Source organism: Galeopterus variegatus, unplaced genomic scaffold, assembly GCF_000696425.1.
Source record: "Galeopterus variegatus unplaced genomic scaffold, G_variegatus-3.0.2 Scaffold46, whole genome shotgun sequence".
NCBI classification, from domain to species: Eukaryota; Metazoa; Chordata; class Mammalia; order Dermoptera; family Cynocephalidae; genus Galeopterus; species Galeopterus variegatus.
In genome coordinates this window covers 867,660-885,393 of record NW_007726157.1, presented here as the reverse complement: position 1 = coordinate 885,393, position 17,734 = coordinate 867,660, and the positions used below count along the sequence as shown (strand labels likewise).

The 17,734-nt window shown below is 42.0% G+C and overlaps 1 protein-coding gene across 1 annotated transcript in view; it reads left to right on the top strand.

Annotated features, from left to right (window-relative positions):
• The first annotated feature begins 280 nt into the window (after window positions 1–280).
• The window catches only part of CDK6 (cyclin-dependent kinase 6), a 222,771-nt gene continuing 205,317 nt past the window's right edge, over window positions 281–17,734 (top strand). The window contains exons 1-2 of the mRNA XM_008572294.1: window positions 281–366; window positions 3,145–3,745. Of these exons, the coding sequence (XP_008570516.1) occupies window positions 3,513–3,745 (233 nt within the window). The 5' untranslated portion in view covers window positions 281–366; window positions 3,145–3,512. The remainder of the gene's footprint in view (window positions 367–3,144; window positions 3,746–17,734) is intronic.

Genomic DNA, 17,734 nt, shown 5'->3' with positions numbered 1-17,734 from the left:
TTAATTTGCCCCCTTGCTTGCCACTGCGCCGCGAGCCCCCGGCCCAGTCGCGGCGTGGGTCTCGGGCAGAGTTGGCTTCGCGGGTCCCCGCCCCCGCCGCGCGGCCGTCCCCGCTGCCTCCCCGGCTCGGGCCCCCAGCCCCGGCCGGAGCCCCGCGGCCCCCGTCCGCCCCCAGCGTGCGCGCGGGCGGCGCCCTCCGTCGTCCCTCCGCCCTCCGTCGCTGTGCCCACCCCCTCGCCGGAGAGAGTGCTGGTTAACTCCTTCCCCAGAGTCTGGTTACCTGCTCCGCGCGGCAGTGGACACGTGCAGAGGTCGGACTGACACTCGCAGTCCCCTCGGGAGGCCCGACGCGACCGGGCCCCTCAGGTGAGGAGCTGTGCACTCGGGTGGGTGGGCTGCCGGGTGGGGGGTCCTGGGGGAGATCTGGAGGCTTGGCCAGGGTCCGACGCAAGGATGTGGGTGGGGGTGAGTGCGTGGGGGGGGTGCTGTGTGTCCTCGGAATCGGCTTTGGTTAACCCCTTACGAACTGAGTTACGGGAGCCAGTTTTGAGGAGCTAGAGGAGTCTTTCTTCGTCTGGCGAGGGGGATATCCCACACTAGGGACACCCCCGACACCGAGATCCTATGCCTACTCCCACCTATCCGTACGCACAAACACGCACACATACACTCCTCATCCAGCTTCTCCAAACGGAACTCGAATTCCACTCGGACACACAGTAATCCACACTTAGGGTTTAAAATGCACTGCCTCCGGGGACTCCATACTGGAGCATGCGTTCCGTGCCCCATATTTATCTCCCCACGAAAGCTCCCTCTCCGGCTCGTTGAGGTGTGGGTGTGGGCTCCACCTTCCCCACCAGGAGATAAATGTTAACGCAGGCGTCCTGCGGCCGTGTTATTGCACAGGAGTGCACGCAGCCGGCCAGTGCCCAGGGTTGGGGCCCCGCGAGGGCGCATGTTTGCTTTAGTTTCCAAGTTTACTTTTGTAATTTAAAATTTCGGAGTTAAGAACGCACGCCTTGCGGTGAACAGCCCCGGGCGCCGCAGCGTGCCCGTCCATGTGCACGTGGGCGCATCTGCGTGTGCGCACACGCGGGAGTCGCGCTCCCCGGTGCGGCCTCTCGTCGCTGCGCTGGTGGCGACCCTTGCGGTGCTTGGCAGGCTTCGGGAGAGGCACATGAAGGATTTCATTGAGTGTGAAGACAGAGAGCAGAGACAGAAAGCAGAAGGAGGCGGCTGCAGCCTTTGTAGTCGCTGAGGAATGCGGAAATGTTGAAGCACTATGTCAAACTTTTTTGAAATGGGGTCAAGGCACATTCAGCCAGCGTGGGAAAGCAACAACAACAACAAAAAAAAGTGGAGGAGAGGGAGGGAAAAGGCATTGCTGCTCCCGTTTCTCTCCGCCGAAGCCGACCGTCCGGGGGGCTGGGGGGAGAGCAGCAGGGCGGGCGGAGCAGGGCCGGGCGGGGGCGGCGGGCGCAGTTCCCTGCGGGGGTGGGACGTCCCCGCCGCTTCCTTCACTGCCGAGCCCAGGGCTGGACTGGGGCGGGCGGGGCAGGGGGGACGCAGGAGGGGCAGGCTGGGCGGCGGGCGGCGGCTCCCCCGCTACCTGTGTGGCCCTCGACCTGGCTCAGACCCCCGGGCGGGCTCTGGGGGCTTTTTCCTCGGCTTTTAAGGAAAGTTCTGAATGGACTGAGTGTGAGAGGCTCTGTCCTCGCGGCAGTCCGCTCCGCCCGCACACCACGGGGGTCGCGCCGTTTGTTGTTTCTTTAATTCCTGGCAGAAGGCGAGCCAGCCAGCGGTTGCGGAGCAGGTAATTCCGAGGTGCCCCGGGAATTCCGGACACGCGGATAGCGTGGCGAACGTCCGGCCGAGGCCGCGGCGGCCGTGGGGGAGGGAGGCTCCCGAAGTCCTGGATCGCAGCTGAAAGGGGAGGGAATGTTAGGGTACCCCCCCTCAGCGCTTTGTTGTGCAGAGGGCTCCGGGCGGCGTCCAGCCGCGTACCGGATCGGGCCCCAAGCCGAATGCGGGGAATGGAGCAGCCACCTCCGCTACCTACATCGGGGACGACCGTGGGATTTGGGGAGGATTCGCGAGTCCCGGCCGCGAGAGCATAGCCCCTTCTCTTGCACCCCTGGAGGCGCAGCATTTGCTCCCCCGCCCCCCATCTTTTTTAAGGGAGGTTGAGTTTTGCTCAGGTTGAAATCAGTTGAAACCTTAGGGGCGAGTCACGGTTATGCCACCTTCCTCCTGAAGCTATTCTTTAAGGACGACAAGCGAAAGTGTGGCGAACACCCCTTTCTCCCACCGTTGGGGAAGTCCCCCCTCCAGGGCCCCTCGCTCGCCCACCCCCGAGTAGCCCCAGCCCTCCCCGACCAGATGGCTTGTCCTCCCTGGGTTTCCACCAGGGAGGTCCTCCAAGTCGGAGGGAGAATTCCGTTTCCAACCGAGACTCCTTTACCCCAAAAAGACCATTTGTGTGTGTGCGAGTCGTTTTAAAATTTCTCCTCGTAGAAAAACTGAAAGTAGAAAGAAAGGAAGCAATTTCCGAGCAGATGTCTGACCACCCCTTCTCGCACACTCCCAGCATCGGGTTACAGGGTCCTGGGAGCCCCCACCCACATTCTGCGGCCCCACACGGGTGGATCCACACACAGTCCCTCCACACCGGCTTGTGCACGACCCCTGAGCGTGCCCCCGGGACCCCGGGACCTCCTCTCCATGCACGTCCAGGCCCCGGGAGGCGGGGAGGGTAGCGGCGTAACACAATGATATAGGGATAAATATTAAGCCGTGACATTGACGTGCCCGGCGCCTCCCCTCCCCCGCGCTCCCGGCACACTCTGGGCTGCTCGGCACGCCCCCTCCCGTTCCACTGCGGCCCGCGCCGCGCGCTCATCCCCGAGGGGCCCCTGCAACCTCTCCGCGAAGACGGCTCCAGCCCTGCAGGGAAAGAAAAGTAATCTCGCTTTTCTCGGAGGAACCAGGAAGGATTAAGCGGCTTGGGAGCGGGCAGGAGCGCGCGGAAGGTAGCGATGGGGGCTTCGTGAAGGAGGAGGAAGGGAGTCTGGAGGAACCCCGAGGAAGGCTTCTGAGGTGTCTGACTGCACTTTCTTCTTGTCCTCCCGTCTTCTCCTTTAGGTGCAATGATTGTGGACTGAGACGCACTCGGGCAGAGACTATGTAATCGCCTCGGTGTCTGTCCTGAGTACTTCGCTTCGGGCAGGAAAGAGGAGGGCTCGCTCCTCCGCCGGCGGCGGCGGCGACTCGGCAGGCGGAGTTTCGCGGCGGCGGCACCAGGGTTGCGCCAGCCCGCGGGGAGGTCGCTCCTTCCAGCCCCGGCGGCCGCGAGAGTCCCAGCGTCGGAGCGCCTGAGCCTGCGAGGGAGAGCGAGAGCGAGCTCCGGGGAGCCCCGGAGGAGGCGAGCGGCGGCCGCGAGCAAGCCGAGCGCACCCCCCACCCACCCCCGCTCGCCCCAGCGGCGCCGCGCCGGGCGGCGTCCAGGAGGCATGGAGAAGGACGGCCTGAGCCGCGCCGACCAGCAGTACGAATGCGTGGCGGAGATCGGAGAGGGCGCCTATGGGAAGGTGTTCAAGGCCCGCGACCTGAAGAACGGAGGCCGTTTCGTGGCGCTGAAGCGCGTGCGGGTGCAGACGGGCGAGGAGGGCATGCCGCTCTCCACCATCCGCGAGGTGGCGGTGCTGAGGCACCTGGAGACCTTCGAGCACCCCAACGTGGTCAGGTGAGCGGGGGAGCGGCGCCCGCGCCGTCGGGGCCCAGTGCCCGGAGAGGCCCGGGCCGCCGAGCCTCAGGCCCGGAAGGTGCGGGGCAGGGGGGCGGCGGGGGCGGCCCGCGGGACCCATTGACCTTACAGAGGGAGAGGAAGTTTTGTCCACAGAGCCGCGAGCCAGAGCCGGTGACCTTGCCAGACGGCGAGCAGAAAGATAAGTCAGAAAACGTGACCTGCGCAGGCTTCCCTGCCACTGTGCAAAAGAGTTTTCTCCCTGCCCACCCTGAAGGGGGGTCCGGGGGAGTCGGGTGCCCTTTAGGGACAGAACGAGCCAACCTGAGACACGCCCCACCAGCCTCCTCATATTTTTTCCCGGCCATTGAGGAATTTTTGAGAGACAGAGTGAGAGGTAGCAGGATGCTGGGATAATAAGTGAGAAGAGAACTCTACGGGTGGAGCCTGGTACAAAATCAGGTTAAATAAATGTAGAGACTTATAAGAATATTTTTGCCAGTCACACTCAACAGTTTCTCTTTATTGAAGTTGCATAATAAGAACGATTCCTGATGGTCTAAGGAGTTTCAGTGCTGATACCCAGTTTCAAAATGTCATTTAAAAAATTTCTTCCAAAACTGTTAACTGTACACCTGTATTACTTTATATCTCTAGGCTGGCATCGTCCTTAGACTAATCTCCAAAGGGTTAGACGTGAGTCCAATATGTGGTATCTTTAGATTCTAAATGTTCTTCTGCCCTTGCTTTTCCTGGACGGTTTGTGTGCTTGAGTGGGAAGACAGCAGTTCTTAAATTCTCTCCTGTGTGATAACCAGTATTAAATAAAAGTGTATGCAACTTAGGATAATGATGTTTTCTTAGTGATCCTGGAATTTCCCCATTGTGTGGTTGTATCATCCTTTTCTTTTTTAAACACAGATGCATAGCTTTAAGAAAAAAAGAAATGCCCGGAAACTTCTACAAACTGGGTTGTCATTTTACCTCTCTCGACATTAAAATGGTTGGAGAAAAGATTTCTTCTTCCTGTCTTCTCATCCATCTAGGGCTTCTGTTCAGCAAATACGTGCCTACTGTGTGCGCTGTGGATGAAATTATGTAAATAAGCACAGCTAAATATTTTTGTAAAAAGTCAAACAATTTAACATTAGTCATCAAAGTGGAGAGACCCAGGACTGACCTTTGAAATACCAAACCCTCTGCAGAATCAAGGAGACCAAGTGTCTACAGAATCTTCCTGGGAGGTTTTAACGTGCCTCTCTTATCCCAGGCTGGTGATTTGTGTGGTGCTTTGTTCCCAACACGATTAGACTCAGGCTAAAAGGCAGCAAAGAATCATAAATATATAAATAAGGTAGTAAATGGCTATAAAGATAGGATTCCATTATACCTCTACTCTAGCCAGTGAAGGAGGCAGGGACAAAAGACGTTGAGATAGAGAATGAGCATTTTGGAAGATGGGATTATATATAAAAGCAATTGATTACCTTTTTTGTGTGTGTGTTTTCTTTGTTAAAAACAACAAAAACTCTTTTGGATGGGGTCTTTGTGATATTAGAGAGAAAACGGGAAGGTGCTTCCCAAAGGATGAATTCCACCACTAGAGTCTTAAGACCAAAGTCCTTGTTTTATTGTGGCTGTTATATATAGAGTGTCCAATTAAGGGAGATTATCATGTATATAAGTAAAATAATGCCCTTCCAACGTAGAGGTGTTACAGAGGCACCACTACTCCTGTGTAACATGGTCATTTACAAAGCATAACCCATTCTTGTAACAGGAAGATTACTTTTGCCAGTAGATTTTGGATGATTTATCCTATTCTTTTGTTTTATCCTGTTGGGATTGGTGTGTCTTTAGATTTCTGGCACATGACTTGGATTGTGTACTGTGAATTTCAGGAGGATATACTTATGAACTGAAGACAAAAGCATCGTTTTCTAAAATTCTTTTTACATGTGAAGTAATGATGATGACACCTACTTCTTAGAGTTGTGGGGATAAAGTGAGATAGTGAAAGCACTTTGCAAATTTAAAAGTACTTTAAATATCTAAGTATTATTTGTATCCAGCAGATTAGTGAGACCCTCTCCCTGGAACAAGTTCCCAGGAAGGCATCAGTTCACCTTTTTTTTATAGAACAAATCATACTCAAACCCAGACATTACAGGCTCTGGAACCAAGAAGTTACTTGAGTATAGTTAGCCTGTAGTTTGTCAGAAAAGACTGTCAGTCATATGCCATGGAATTCAGTGACCCTTGAGGAAATTATTGATGATGTCACCCTCTGGAGCTACAGATCTCCCTTCTTTTAACATTTCCTGTTTCTTCTCTTTCACCTCTGCCTTGGGGCAACCATTGGCCCCTATGACTTGCTTGGCCAGACTAAGAATTCCAGATTTTAGAGGTTGCTAATATTTGTTCAGACAGGGTCAAGAAATCAAGGACAGGCAACAACAATTCTTTTCCTTCCAAGGGAGAGTTGTCAAATTTGGGCCCCCAAGCCTGTGATTTATTGTTGCCCCTAGGATCAGTTTTACAGTCTTATGCCTGGTTCTTTAATGGTTTCTTTAAAGGGCAGATGCCTTTATAAGTGCCTCCAAGTCATAAGTAATTGATCATAATTATAGGCCCTCCCCACAGATAGTTAAGCCTCTAAGCTAGCAGGAGTATAATAAACATATTAGTTTTTTCAAAAGTTGGAGATTTAATTTTGATGGATTTGCCAGAAAAGCTACCTTGTTATTGCTGGCACTAGCACTGCATACACAGGGATAATGACTTGGAATTCTTGCTTACCTGTACTTGATATATCCCAGGCCCAGACTTGATCAGCCAGTTAGTGTCTGGGATGTAAATTTGCTCATATTTTACAGTTGGTAATCCCAAATCCTGGAGCCTTTGCCAGAATCAGACTTCAGTATGAATCTATATTGGAGCTTCTGCACTCCACAAATGAATCCTATTTTACATCCTGAACTAAAGAATATATAGAGAGAGATAAAATATCATGTTTTTTGAGTAGTCTGTTCACGCACCAAATATTTATTGAGGTCCTGCTAGGTGTCAATCACTTCTAGAAGCTGGGGATATGGCAGTGAGCAAGTCATAAAAAATCTCTACACTTGTAGAACTTACCTTGTAATGGGATGAGCAGTTCTTTTTTCTCTTTGAAAATTCACCTGTCTTTATTTTGATTGCCTTATTTGGCTATACTTAACCTAACCAGTTTTATAGGGCAACTAATGCTTGTGATAATTTGGTACGAGGAATTTGCTGATTGAATAGGCAAGATAACTAAAATACTCATCAGAATCAAATACTTTTTGAAGATTAAATTTCACCCTAGGGATGTACAAATTGATATATATAAGAAGGCATTTGACATGTAACTAATATACGTGAACATTTGAGTTCCATTTATTCAAGTATTTAAGAAGGATCTCCTCTTTCAAAACATTGGGGTTAGATGCTAGGAAAAGATACCTGGGCAAATCACACCTTGCTTCTCCCCTCAAGTAGCTCTCCTGTGTTTGAAGGAATAAGATGATCACCGTAACTCTGATACATGATAGCATCATGTCTTTTAAGAGAGATACAGGTAAATGCTACCTGTATCGTCCCCAGGGATTAAATGTATTAGTGTAGCAGTGTAAGTAATTAAAATTCAAGTATCGGTTCTGGAAACTAAAAGTCATTGAGTATCAGTAAACAAACTTGTCATGTCTAAATGTCTAAATATATTAAGTTGTTATTATTAGAATATTTAGTCACTGCTTTAAAAAAAAAAAAAAGACCACACAGCTCAATGATTATTCAAAGAGACTTTTCTGACTTTCTCATTTTAAAGATATCAGTAATATATAGCATAAAAGGAGAGTGAAGATGTGCTTTTCTCTAGAAAAACCTAATCATTAACAGGGTAGAAGAAACAAGGCATTATTGCTTGACTCATGGAAAGCCAGGTCTTCAGATGGGTTAGTTCATGGGAATCCTGAATAAAAATGTTATTTTGTGGTTGAATAATACATTTATTAAGGCTCGTGTCAATGAAAGCAAGAAATGCAGGAGTTTAATTCTTTTAAATTTCAGTGTGTTAAAAGTATGTTTGTTCCTTGATTCTGTAAGAGTTCTTTGAAAAGTTTCCAATTTATCAAGGTTGTTTAGTAAATAAACATCTTCACAATGATGTTCTGCACATTCCTTAGTCCTGCAGAACTTGATAATGCTGAATTTTTGACATTGCAGTTGTATCCTTTTTATACAATTATTATCAACATGGAATTATTAGGATTTCTCCATGGAATCAAGGAGAAAATGGTCTCTAAGAGGGAAATGTAAATTAAATAACTTAGGGGTATTTTCCTATGTTTGAAACATGGGCAGATGAGTATCTATGAAAATGGACTCCTAGTTAAAAGTAAATTATTCCTTTTTTTCAAAAGAACATGCCTCACTATTGATGATTCCTTAGAAATGTTTTTTAAGAAGGAAATACCCCATATGTACACTATATATTTGTAAAACTATGGCTATTAGGATTGGAAGACACTTTGTAAATCTTTCAGTCCTTTTATGTTACAGATAAAGAAACTGAAGCCCATAGGTCAAGTAACTTGTCTATGATGCCATTTTAAAGTTGTTGACTTGTTCTTAAATCTGTGTAGTCATTAAAAATTTTTGTTTATTTGTTTGCTAGAAGAAGTTAAATCAAGTGGGCACATTTCTAGTTTGGAAAAAATGAACTATAAGTAGGAAATGATGATGGTTTGCCAGGAATAAATGACATATCAATTAGGGAATTCTTGAATTCTGAAGTATGCCCTACTGAAGTATGTCTGTGAAAAAGTATGATGATTATTTTATTAAATTCTGCTTTTAAAGAATTTAGGTTATAATTATGACCATTTAAGTGGCTATAGTTAAATAATAATCCAGATTAATATAGTTAAATAGTTTAGTAATAATATGGAATTTATTTTAGACAAAGAACAGTAGGGAAAGTTAAAATGCTGGGTACTTGTCTGATGAATGAAATTGCATAATGTGGATCTGGCACCTCTACTACCCATTTAATGAAATAAACACCATAACACTTGAAAATTAGATAGCATAACAACCTCTAGACCCATAAGCAAACATTACCCATGCTTTCTGAGGAATTAACTAATCACACTATTGCTATTTCTCATGAGGTTTAGATGCACTTCTCTGTCTTCATAGGAAGTAAATTAATTGTGAGCTTCCTGATGTAGCAAAACACGGCAGAGATGAAATCGGGGGGGGGGGGGGGGGGGGGGGGGGGGCAGGTGAATCAGTAACAGGAGAAGGTAACGTGTGTGATGTTGGGCTTTGTCCAAGGTCCAGGAGGTAGCATTGGAATGGGCACCAGTGGTTGGTAACAAGCATATCTACATAAAGGTAATCCATAGATGCTAAGTCTGGTGGAGCAGGCAAACCAGCAATCACAGAGAGGATTTTTCTAAGAGCTTCTGGGCAGTTGTTTAGAATATCACCAGTTTGCTACCATAACTGATTTTTGTTTTACTAGCTACACAAGTAACTGTCACCTGAGAGGTGAAGTTAAAGGCCCTGTAAAGCATATGGCAGGAATTTGTGCAAGTATGCACTTGTAATCTGGAAGCCCATTTGAGACAGGATAAGTGTTAAACATTCTTGACCTTTGCCTGTAAGAGTTTGCCTAAATTTGGGCAACTAGTGGCTTTGTGATTTAAGTAGCCATTTTAATTATCGATTCCTATTATCTGCTCTTCCTAAAGGATTAGAATCACAGTATGAGAATTTTTTAATTGGAAGGGATCTTAGATTTACCTAATCCAACTCCCTTTGGCCTATGTAGGAATTGTGTTATAAATGCAAAAAAAAAAAAAACTTGTCTTATTTTTAGTCAACTACTTTATTCCACAGTTATATGCATTATAGATACAAATTGAGGAGACCTAAGTTTCAGACAGGTTTACACCCAGCATTAGCAGAAGAGGATGACTGATGGTCATTGCCTTCCAGGAAAAAACTTCCTTGAGATATAAAATTATCTTCAGTTTAATGACTATATTTTTTGACTTAAATACGAGGATTGTGTCTTTTGTATGTTAATGTTATAGTGTCCATAACCATTGGTTGACCAGTCTGTGTGTCCTAAACGAGTGAAAGAATGAAGTAGAATAAATTAAATTTATATATCCCCCAGACGAGCACTTTTCATCCTTTTAGAGTTGGGTACAGCATTAGCAAGTATCTTGAGATAACATTGACATTGGGAGATTACCGGGTACTAACTGTAATGTATATACACAAAAAGTCTGTTTAGTAAGAATCTTCAAATACTTGTTCATATTTTAAACTTTTCCTGACTATCCATTTTCTGTCTTCAATACTAGCTTTGGCTTTGATAGGCTTTTCTTGTGTTTTTTGTGTGTATTTGTTACACGTACCCTATCGGCAAACAGACAACTCAGTTCACCCCGAATGCTCTTCTTGCCATCCACCTCTGTGACTTGGAACCCCTCCCCACACCACTCTTTCCACCTATTGAAATGTTACCTATCCTTTAGGACCACACTCCAATACCACCGTCATTGTAGTGTGCTCTTTAATAACTCCATTTGGAAAATACTTCTGCTTCCTTTGAACACTGACAACTTTGGACTTCCTTTATGGCACCTAGTATATATCTGCCCCTTATATTAATTCTTTTATATGATTATAAGATAAAATTAATTATCCCCACTCCTCATGACCATCCTCTTCTGACCCTTACCCTTTCATACCCCAGTTGTAAACTCCTTGAGGCAGAGAGTGTCTTGTGATCGTGTCCATTAGCACCCTACATGCAGTAGAAATAAACTGAATAACAAATGAATGAAATCATGGATATCAGGTTCACTTATTAAGGAGGGGACCATATAGATTATTTCTATTACATGAAAGAATATTAATACTAAGGAGTGTCAAGTAAAGAGGGACAATGGATCCTGTATGTTGGATTACATTTATTGAGTTTCCGGGGAAACGATTTCTAAAACACTGAAAAAAAGTTTCATTTTTATTTTGCTCCAATCTATATAGTTTATATTAAAGTGAGTTTTAAAAGTTTAAGTAATTTATTCCCATAGTTAACTGTGCAGTCTTGGACTAAATTTACATACTGTGAAGAAGACATTAACGTTAGGAAATGAGCACACGTACAGTAAAAGTTGAAAATGGTTTGAACATTTTTAAATGTAAGAATGTGAGATATTCTAACTATATAAATACATTTTAATCAGTTGATTGAATTCTTTTATTTTTCCCCCCATTAATTTTAATTTCTTGTCTTTCTATGGTGGAAAAACTGTTAAAGCAGAATTGGGTAAAACTTTCCTAATAATTTCTTAAAGATGATCATTATGAATTCCATTCAGGCCTTGTCTTCTACTCTTCCTCATAATTTGTGTACAGAGAATTTGGATTCTACCTGGTCAGACTGGTAGGTTTAGTTAAGAAGTATTCTTCCAGCTTGAACTAATTCCAGTTCCTCGAGACCCAGGGTGTGTGTGTGCGTGCACACATGCACACATGTGTACATGTGCGTGTACATGCAGAGCAAGGCTCCTGAAGCAAAGGACTATGCTGTCTTTTTCTTGCTCTATCCCAAGCAGTTAGCATGCTGCCCAACATCTTGTAGCCCAGAATAAATATTTGTGAGTGAAGGAATGAGTATGTGCCATTTAGGAATTCAGAATTTAATTTTATTAGTCAGAAATAGGTAATAATGTTAGAAAACATCCATGAAGTATCTAGCATTCAACAAGTATTTATCGAACATCTGCTATATTCAACCTTTGTTAAAAGTGGTCAAGATAGTGATCACAAAATGGTATGAGGTCTGGAATTTATTTCAAAATGGGGAATAGGTGCACCAAGACTGAGCTGTGAGTTGATGGTTATTGAAGTTGTGGAGGTTTGTTGTACTATGCTCTCTTCATTTGTATAAGTTTGAAGTTTTCCATAGTCAGTTTTTAAAATGTTCCTGCTCATGGACTAGGAGTTAGAAGACTGATTCTATTCTGACTCCTCCTCTTATTGGCTGAGTGACCTAGGGTAAATTCCTCATGTCTCTTGCCTGCCATTTCCCCACACTAAAATAGGAATTATTACTACTCTTTGGACCTTGGTGGGTTACTACGATCAAATGAAATTATGTATACAAAGATCAAATGTAAGGTATTATTAACAAAACTAATTCCTGCCCTCAAGTAGTTTATAATTTCATGGAGGAAACTGACATGTACACTGATATCTGTATTACTGATTGGTAGTACTTTCATTTTTTTCCCCCTACAGTGTGAAAGTATGAATAGAGTTTGGTATTTCCATGTATGAAAAGATGTGTATTGGATTTATAGTAATTATAGCAAAATATAATCTTGCTTGGAGTATTGGAAATTGGTGTCAGGTATCCTATTCATTAATGGGTTTATTGTGGGAGAGCCTGTGGACCAAATGTTTCTGAGAGCACATTATCAAAATTGATGGGAGCTTGATGATTTCTTGTGTATTTCACTATTCAAATTAACTCAAAGAGGAGTTGGATCCTTTGCCCGTTCTTTCTCTCTCTCTCTTTTTTTGAATTTCAAAATCTCAAATAGAATTATTCATTTTTATGTCACATTACAATTTCTGCTTGTTTATTTTCTGAGGCTGTTCCTATGGCATACCTACCTTACAACATTTAAAATTTTATTTTGTGTACTGTGTTTAAATAATTAAGAACTTCTATCCTCAGTATGGAAGCAATTCTCTTTCAGGGGCACTAATTTCTAGTGAATTCTCTTTTTTTCTTTGCTTCGTTTTGTTGCTAAGTAATCTTGTAAGTTCCGTGTTAGGTATCTCTAATGGTTAGTATAAAACTTTTTTTTTTCCTAAAATGCTTTCATTTTTAGGAGGCATAAATGTATAAAGTATAAAATGGGGAGCATTAACACTTATTCAGCAACAGAACAAGAAAAACAAAAGACATCTTTGCATTTCAGGGACAGACTTTTAAATTTTAGGATATTGGCTCTGACCAATACATTTTAAAACTTTTTAGTGGAAACCAAGAGACTGAGTGGTTTCAAAGTGGGAGTTTTACGTGATGTAGTATACATTCCAACCATGTAGAATCACTTAAAGAAGTTATTACAAGCCTTGGGTAAAAATGGGATATTTTCTTATTGAGCCATGAGAACGCAAGAGACAGATTTAGAGATTGGACTAGAAAGGATTTCTGATGCTAATCATTAATGAAGTGCATGTAAGTTATGTAAGTTCCCTAAAGAACAGGAAGAGCATAGCTTCTTTGAAATAACATGTTTTTGCACATTAAGACAGAAGAAAAATTGTGACATCATGCTAGTCATTACAAATTACTTTAAGCCCGTGGGATTTAATCACTGGTTACTTAGTTAACTTCTAGCTCATTAGACTAGAACTGATGTCCATCTGTTTCTCAATGAAACCAGTTAGTTTTGAAAAGGGAAAAAGCCTGCTTTAGAGGCATTACTCACTATCCCTCAAATGTTGGCTGACTCAGAGTGATGGGCTCTCAACAAGAACTGTATGTGTTGTTGACTAAGTGGTACCAATTCCAGTCTTAGAAAAACAGGGCTTTTGAAATGAATCAAGAGAAGCATCTTTGTTTATGAAAGATAGTAAAGGTGTTTTTGTTTGGGTTTTTTTGTTTGTTTGTTTTGGTTTTTGGTTTTTTTACTTTTAATTGATAAAAGAAGAGAGGTGTATTCATCATTAGGCAAACAGAGAATGGTCTAGAAATGTATCCCTGTATCTGAAAGGGGAACATGCTCATTCAAAGAAGGGAAGAAGGTGGCAGAATGTGAGCTAAGGTGAGCTAGGGATGAGAGAACATGGAGTAGCAAGTAGATGTGAAGTTTCTAAGTAAACTTCAAGATCTGAAACCTGGTGATCTGAAAGTAGATGAGAATTGTGGCATATTTATAAAGCTTTCCAACCAGTGCTTGTTAAATGAGTAAACTCAGAGCATCATTCGTATAATTCCATAGTAATAAAATGGTGTAGTTGTCTGATTGCTTTTTCTTAGAAACCTTATTTTAACCATCTTTTACATTGCCCTCTGTGCTTAGCACTCAAATATTTGTGGAACATTAATATGAATTAATATAGGATATCTGCTTCCCATTAGAATGTAAGCTCCGTGAAGGCAGGAATTTTTGTCTCTTTTGTTCTCTGTTTTATCCCTACTATCTAGAATAGCGCCTGGCACAGAGTTCAACAAATATCTATTGAGTAAATGACTGAATGAATAAATAGTTAAACTGTGACTAAAGGTTACTCTTTTTACAGTAACTTTATTGACAGTAAAAACTTAAATTAACACCAAAACTTAGCAGATATTTTATTTTTCTATTCACTCATTGGTATTGCATTTAAAACTCTTTAGGATTATACAGTCTCTAATAATTATGGCAGTAAACTGATTTCTGACTTAGGAATTTGGAGTTTATTAATAATGTAATGATTAGTAAGTGAATTGGACATTGAGATATATCCCTTCTAAGTTAATTCTTCCACTACTGTTTTCATTCAGTTATGAACAGTATTTTATTTTATTTTATTAAGTTTATTTATTTATTAATATTATTTTTTACATTCTGTGATGTTGTGGAGCAGTTGGGGGGAGGGGTGGACAGGAAGGGGGAAGGAAATAGGGTGGGAGAAGGAGGAGGGGTGGATGAACATAATTTTATATTGAAAACATTGATATTTTGATGATTTTAGGTCATACTATTTTTTGCAACTTTGATTTAGATGTTTTGGTTGAAATTTGAGGACATGGTTTCAGAATCTCTGGACTGTGAATTTTAATGAAAATATTGACATACGTATTCCCCTAAAGAGTTTAATGTAAGCTGTAAAGCCCTTGTAGAAATGGCTATAGCTGTCCTTACAAGTAGTGAGGCCCAGATGGCCAGTCCATGGTGAATGAACCTTGCCCCAGAAGTCCTATTTGTTGCTATCATTCCAAGTACCTTCCTTCTCTGCCTAGAACAGTTGATTGTGATCATCTGATGGGTTGTGACATCACTTGGTCATGACCAGCTATAAAACAAATAATAATAAAAAAGAAAGAAGGAAGGAAAGAAAGAGAAAGAAGGAAAGGAGGAAGGGAGGGAGTGAGGAATAGAATAGAAAAGAAGATGTGTGGTGTTCCCAGTCAGTTGCTGGCCATGTTGCAAGGAAGTTGTTACTAAAGCAGAGTACCAAAGTTGGCATGGAGGAGAGTTGTTTGCAGTTTTTAAATTTAAAATAATTACATCTTTTCTATTAAATTAATTGTTTGCTTAATATCGCTAGGTAGTAAATTACCCCAAATTTTAGGTGCTTAAAACAACCATTATGTACATGGATTTAGTGGGTGGGGAATTCAGACAGAGCACAGTGAGAATGGCATATTTCTGCTCCAGGATGACTGGGGCATCAGATTCAACAGTTGACAGTTTGATTCATCTACAGGTGTCTTCACTCTCAAGTCTGATGGTTTATGCAGGTTGGTTGCTGTAAGCTTGGACCTGAGCTGGGGCTATTGATCAGAGCACCTACACTGGCCTCTCCATGTAACCTGGGCTTCCTTTCAGCATCAAAGCTTCAGAGTAGTTGGAATTATGGTAGCTGCTGGCTCCAAAAGTCAGTGTCCCTAGTAACAGGCAATGTTACTTCAGCCATGTTTTGTTGGTTACTGTGAGTTTAAACCCCACAGATTCAAGGGGAGGGAACATATACCACCTCTTAATGGAAGGAGCATTAAAGAATTTGCACCCCACCCCACCCCAGCTTTTTTTGTAATTAAAACTTAGTGATTAGTACAGATTTTGATTAAAATGGTGGGCTCCTGTCCCAATTGTTTCTGTTCCTAGTACTCAGATACAGCTTCTTTTAACTCTTTTGTTTTGGGTGCTTCTGGTAGTTACCTCCATAAATCTAGGTAATATATTATGCTCTATTTCTTGAAATTTAAACTTCAGATAATATCTATTAACTTGCTACTCTGAAAGATGAGGATTTAGCTCATTAATACCACTCCCTATTCATTTCCACTTTTTCTTAGATAGGGATTTTTTATTTCATATAATAATTTTAAATAATATCACTAGTCATCAATTTTTTGTTCTTTCACTTTGGGCACTATTTCTTGATTCTACATTTAGTAAGAGGTGAATATTTTATCCTCCTAATCTTTCCTCCACTTTTGTCCTCCCTTTTACATCACAGTTTCTATCAGCTACTTTGATGAAGTTGTTAAACATTTGCATTTTATTCTGCAACCACAACAGAGCATTCTCTGCCTTGTCTAAAGGTTGACCCTTGGAAGTTGAGTGCTAGTAAATAGCGCAAACATTATTCTAACTATATAAATAGAGTTCAGTGCTAGGCCAAATAGTTGGCCTTTACATTTCCTTCTCAGCAGGTCCAGTGTTATAATCCTGTGAGACTGACAGAGTCCTTCTTTCTTAAATACAGACATCTGGATTCTCTTTTCTTATTCTACATCACTTTAAAATTATTCCCTATTGTAGTATACCTCTTATTCAGAACATGACTTTCTTGTACCATTTTGTTTTTCCTGGAGTTTATAATTGCCTTTATATTTTTTCTTTTCCTGTTTGCCTTTATCACAACCTGTGTTATTCAGAAATATTATGTGTCTAGGTGTGGTGTTTGGGGATTAAGTTTTGGGCAGACATTCAACCCAAGGCAATATGTCTTTTATTTCTTTTTCTTGCTTTTTTGCACTGGCTAGAACCTCCGGTACAATGTTAAATAAAAGCAGTGAGAGCAGGTATTTTTGCCTTGTTCCCAATAATGAGGAGAAAGTGTTTGATCTTTCACCCTTAAGTATGGTGTTAGCCATAGGTTTTTGTAGATGTCTTTAATCAGGTTGATGAAATTCCCTCATATTCCTTCCTCATTTGCTGAGAGTTTATCATGGTTAGGTTTTAAATTTTGTCAGTCTTTTTTTCTGAATCACTGAATTGATTATATGGCTTTTCCTTAAGTGCAGATTTGTTTTCCTTAACTCTGTTAATATGCTGTGAATTATACAGATTGAATTTTGAAGGTTAAACCAAGCTCACATTCCTGGGATAAACAGCACTTGGTCATACTTTTATATATTGCTAAAATTTTCCTAATAATTTTTGCATCTACATTCATGAATAATATTGCTCTATAATTTTCTTTCTTCATAATGTCTTAGATTTGGGTTTTAAGTTAGTAATGCTGGCCTCATAAAATGAGTTGAAAATTGTTTCAGCCTCCTCTGTTTTTGAAAGATTTTGTGTGAGTGATTATTATTTTTTTCTTACACATTTAAAACAATTTATCAATAAAATCATCTGGGCCTAGCATTTTTTTTTATGAAAAAGTTTGTAACTATGAATTCTATTTTCTTAATGGATATGGAGCCGTATATGTGAATCATTTTTTATAATTTGTATTTTTCATAGAATTTGTCTATTTTATCTAGCTTTTTTTTAGTTTTTGGTATAAATTCTTTATCTTTATTCTCTTATTTATTTATTATTTTTATTGAAACATAGTTGACTGTACATATGTGGGGTACAGTGTTGAATATCACTACCTGTGTGCACTATATGATACTGAAATCAGGATAATTAGTATATCCAAATTATAATGTAATTGTTTTTTGTGGACCTTTACCAATTTGATGTTTTTAATGTCTGTAGAATCTATAGTTCTGTCCTCTTTTTCATTCCTTATTTTGGTAATCTGTACATTTCCTCTTTTTTTCCTGATAATACAGATAAAATTTTGTCAGTTTTGTTGATGGTAAACCAGTTCTTGATTTCATTAATTTCCACTATTTATCTGTTGTGTATTTCTTTTTTTTTTTTTTTTTAAAGATGACCGGTAAGGGGATCTTAACCCTTGACTTGGTGTTGTCAGCAC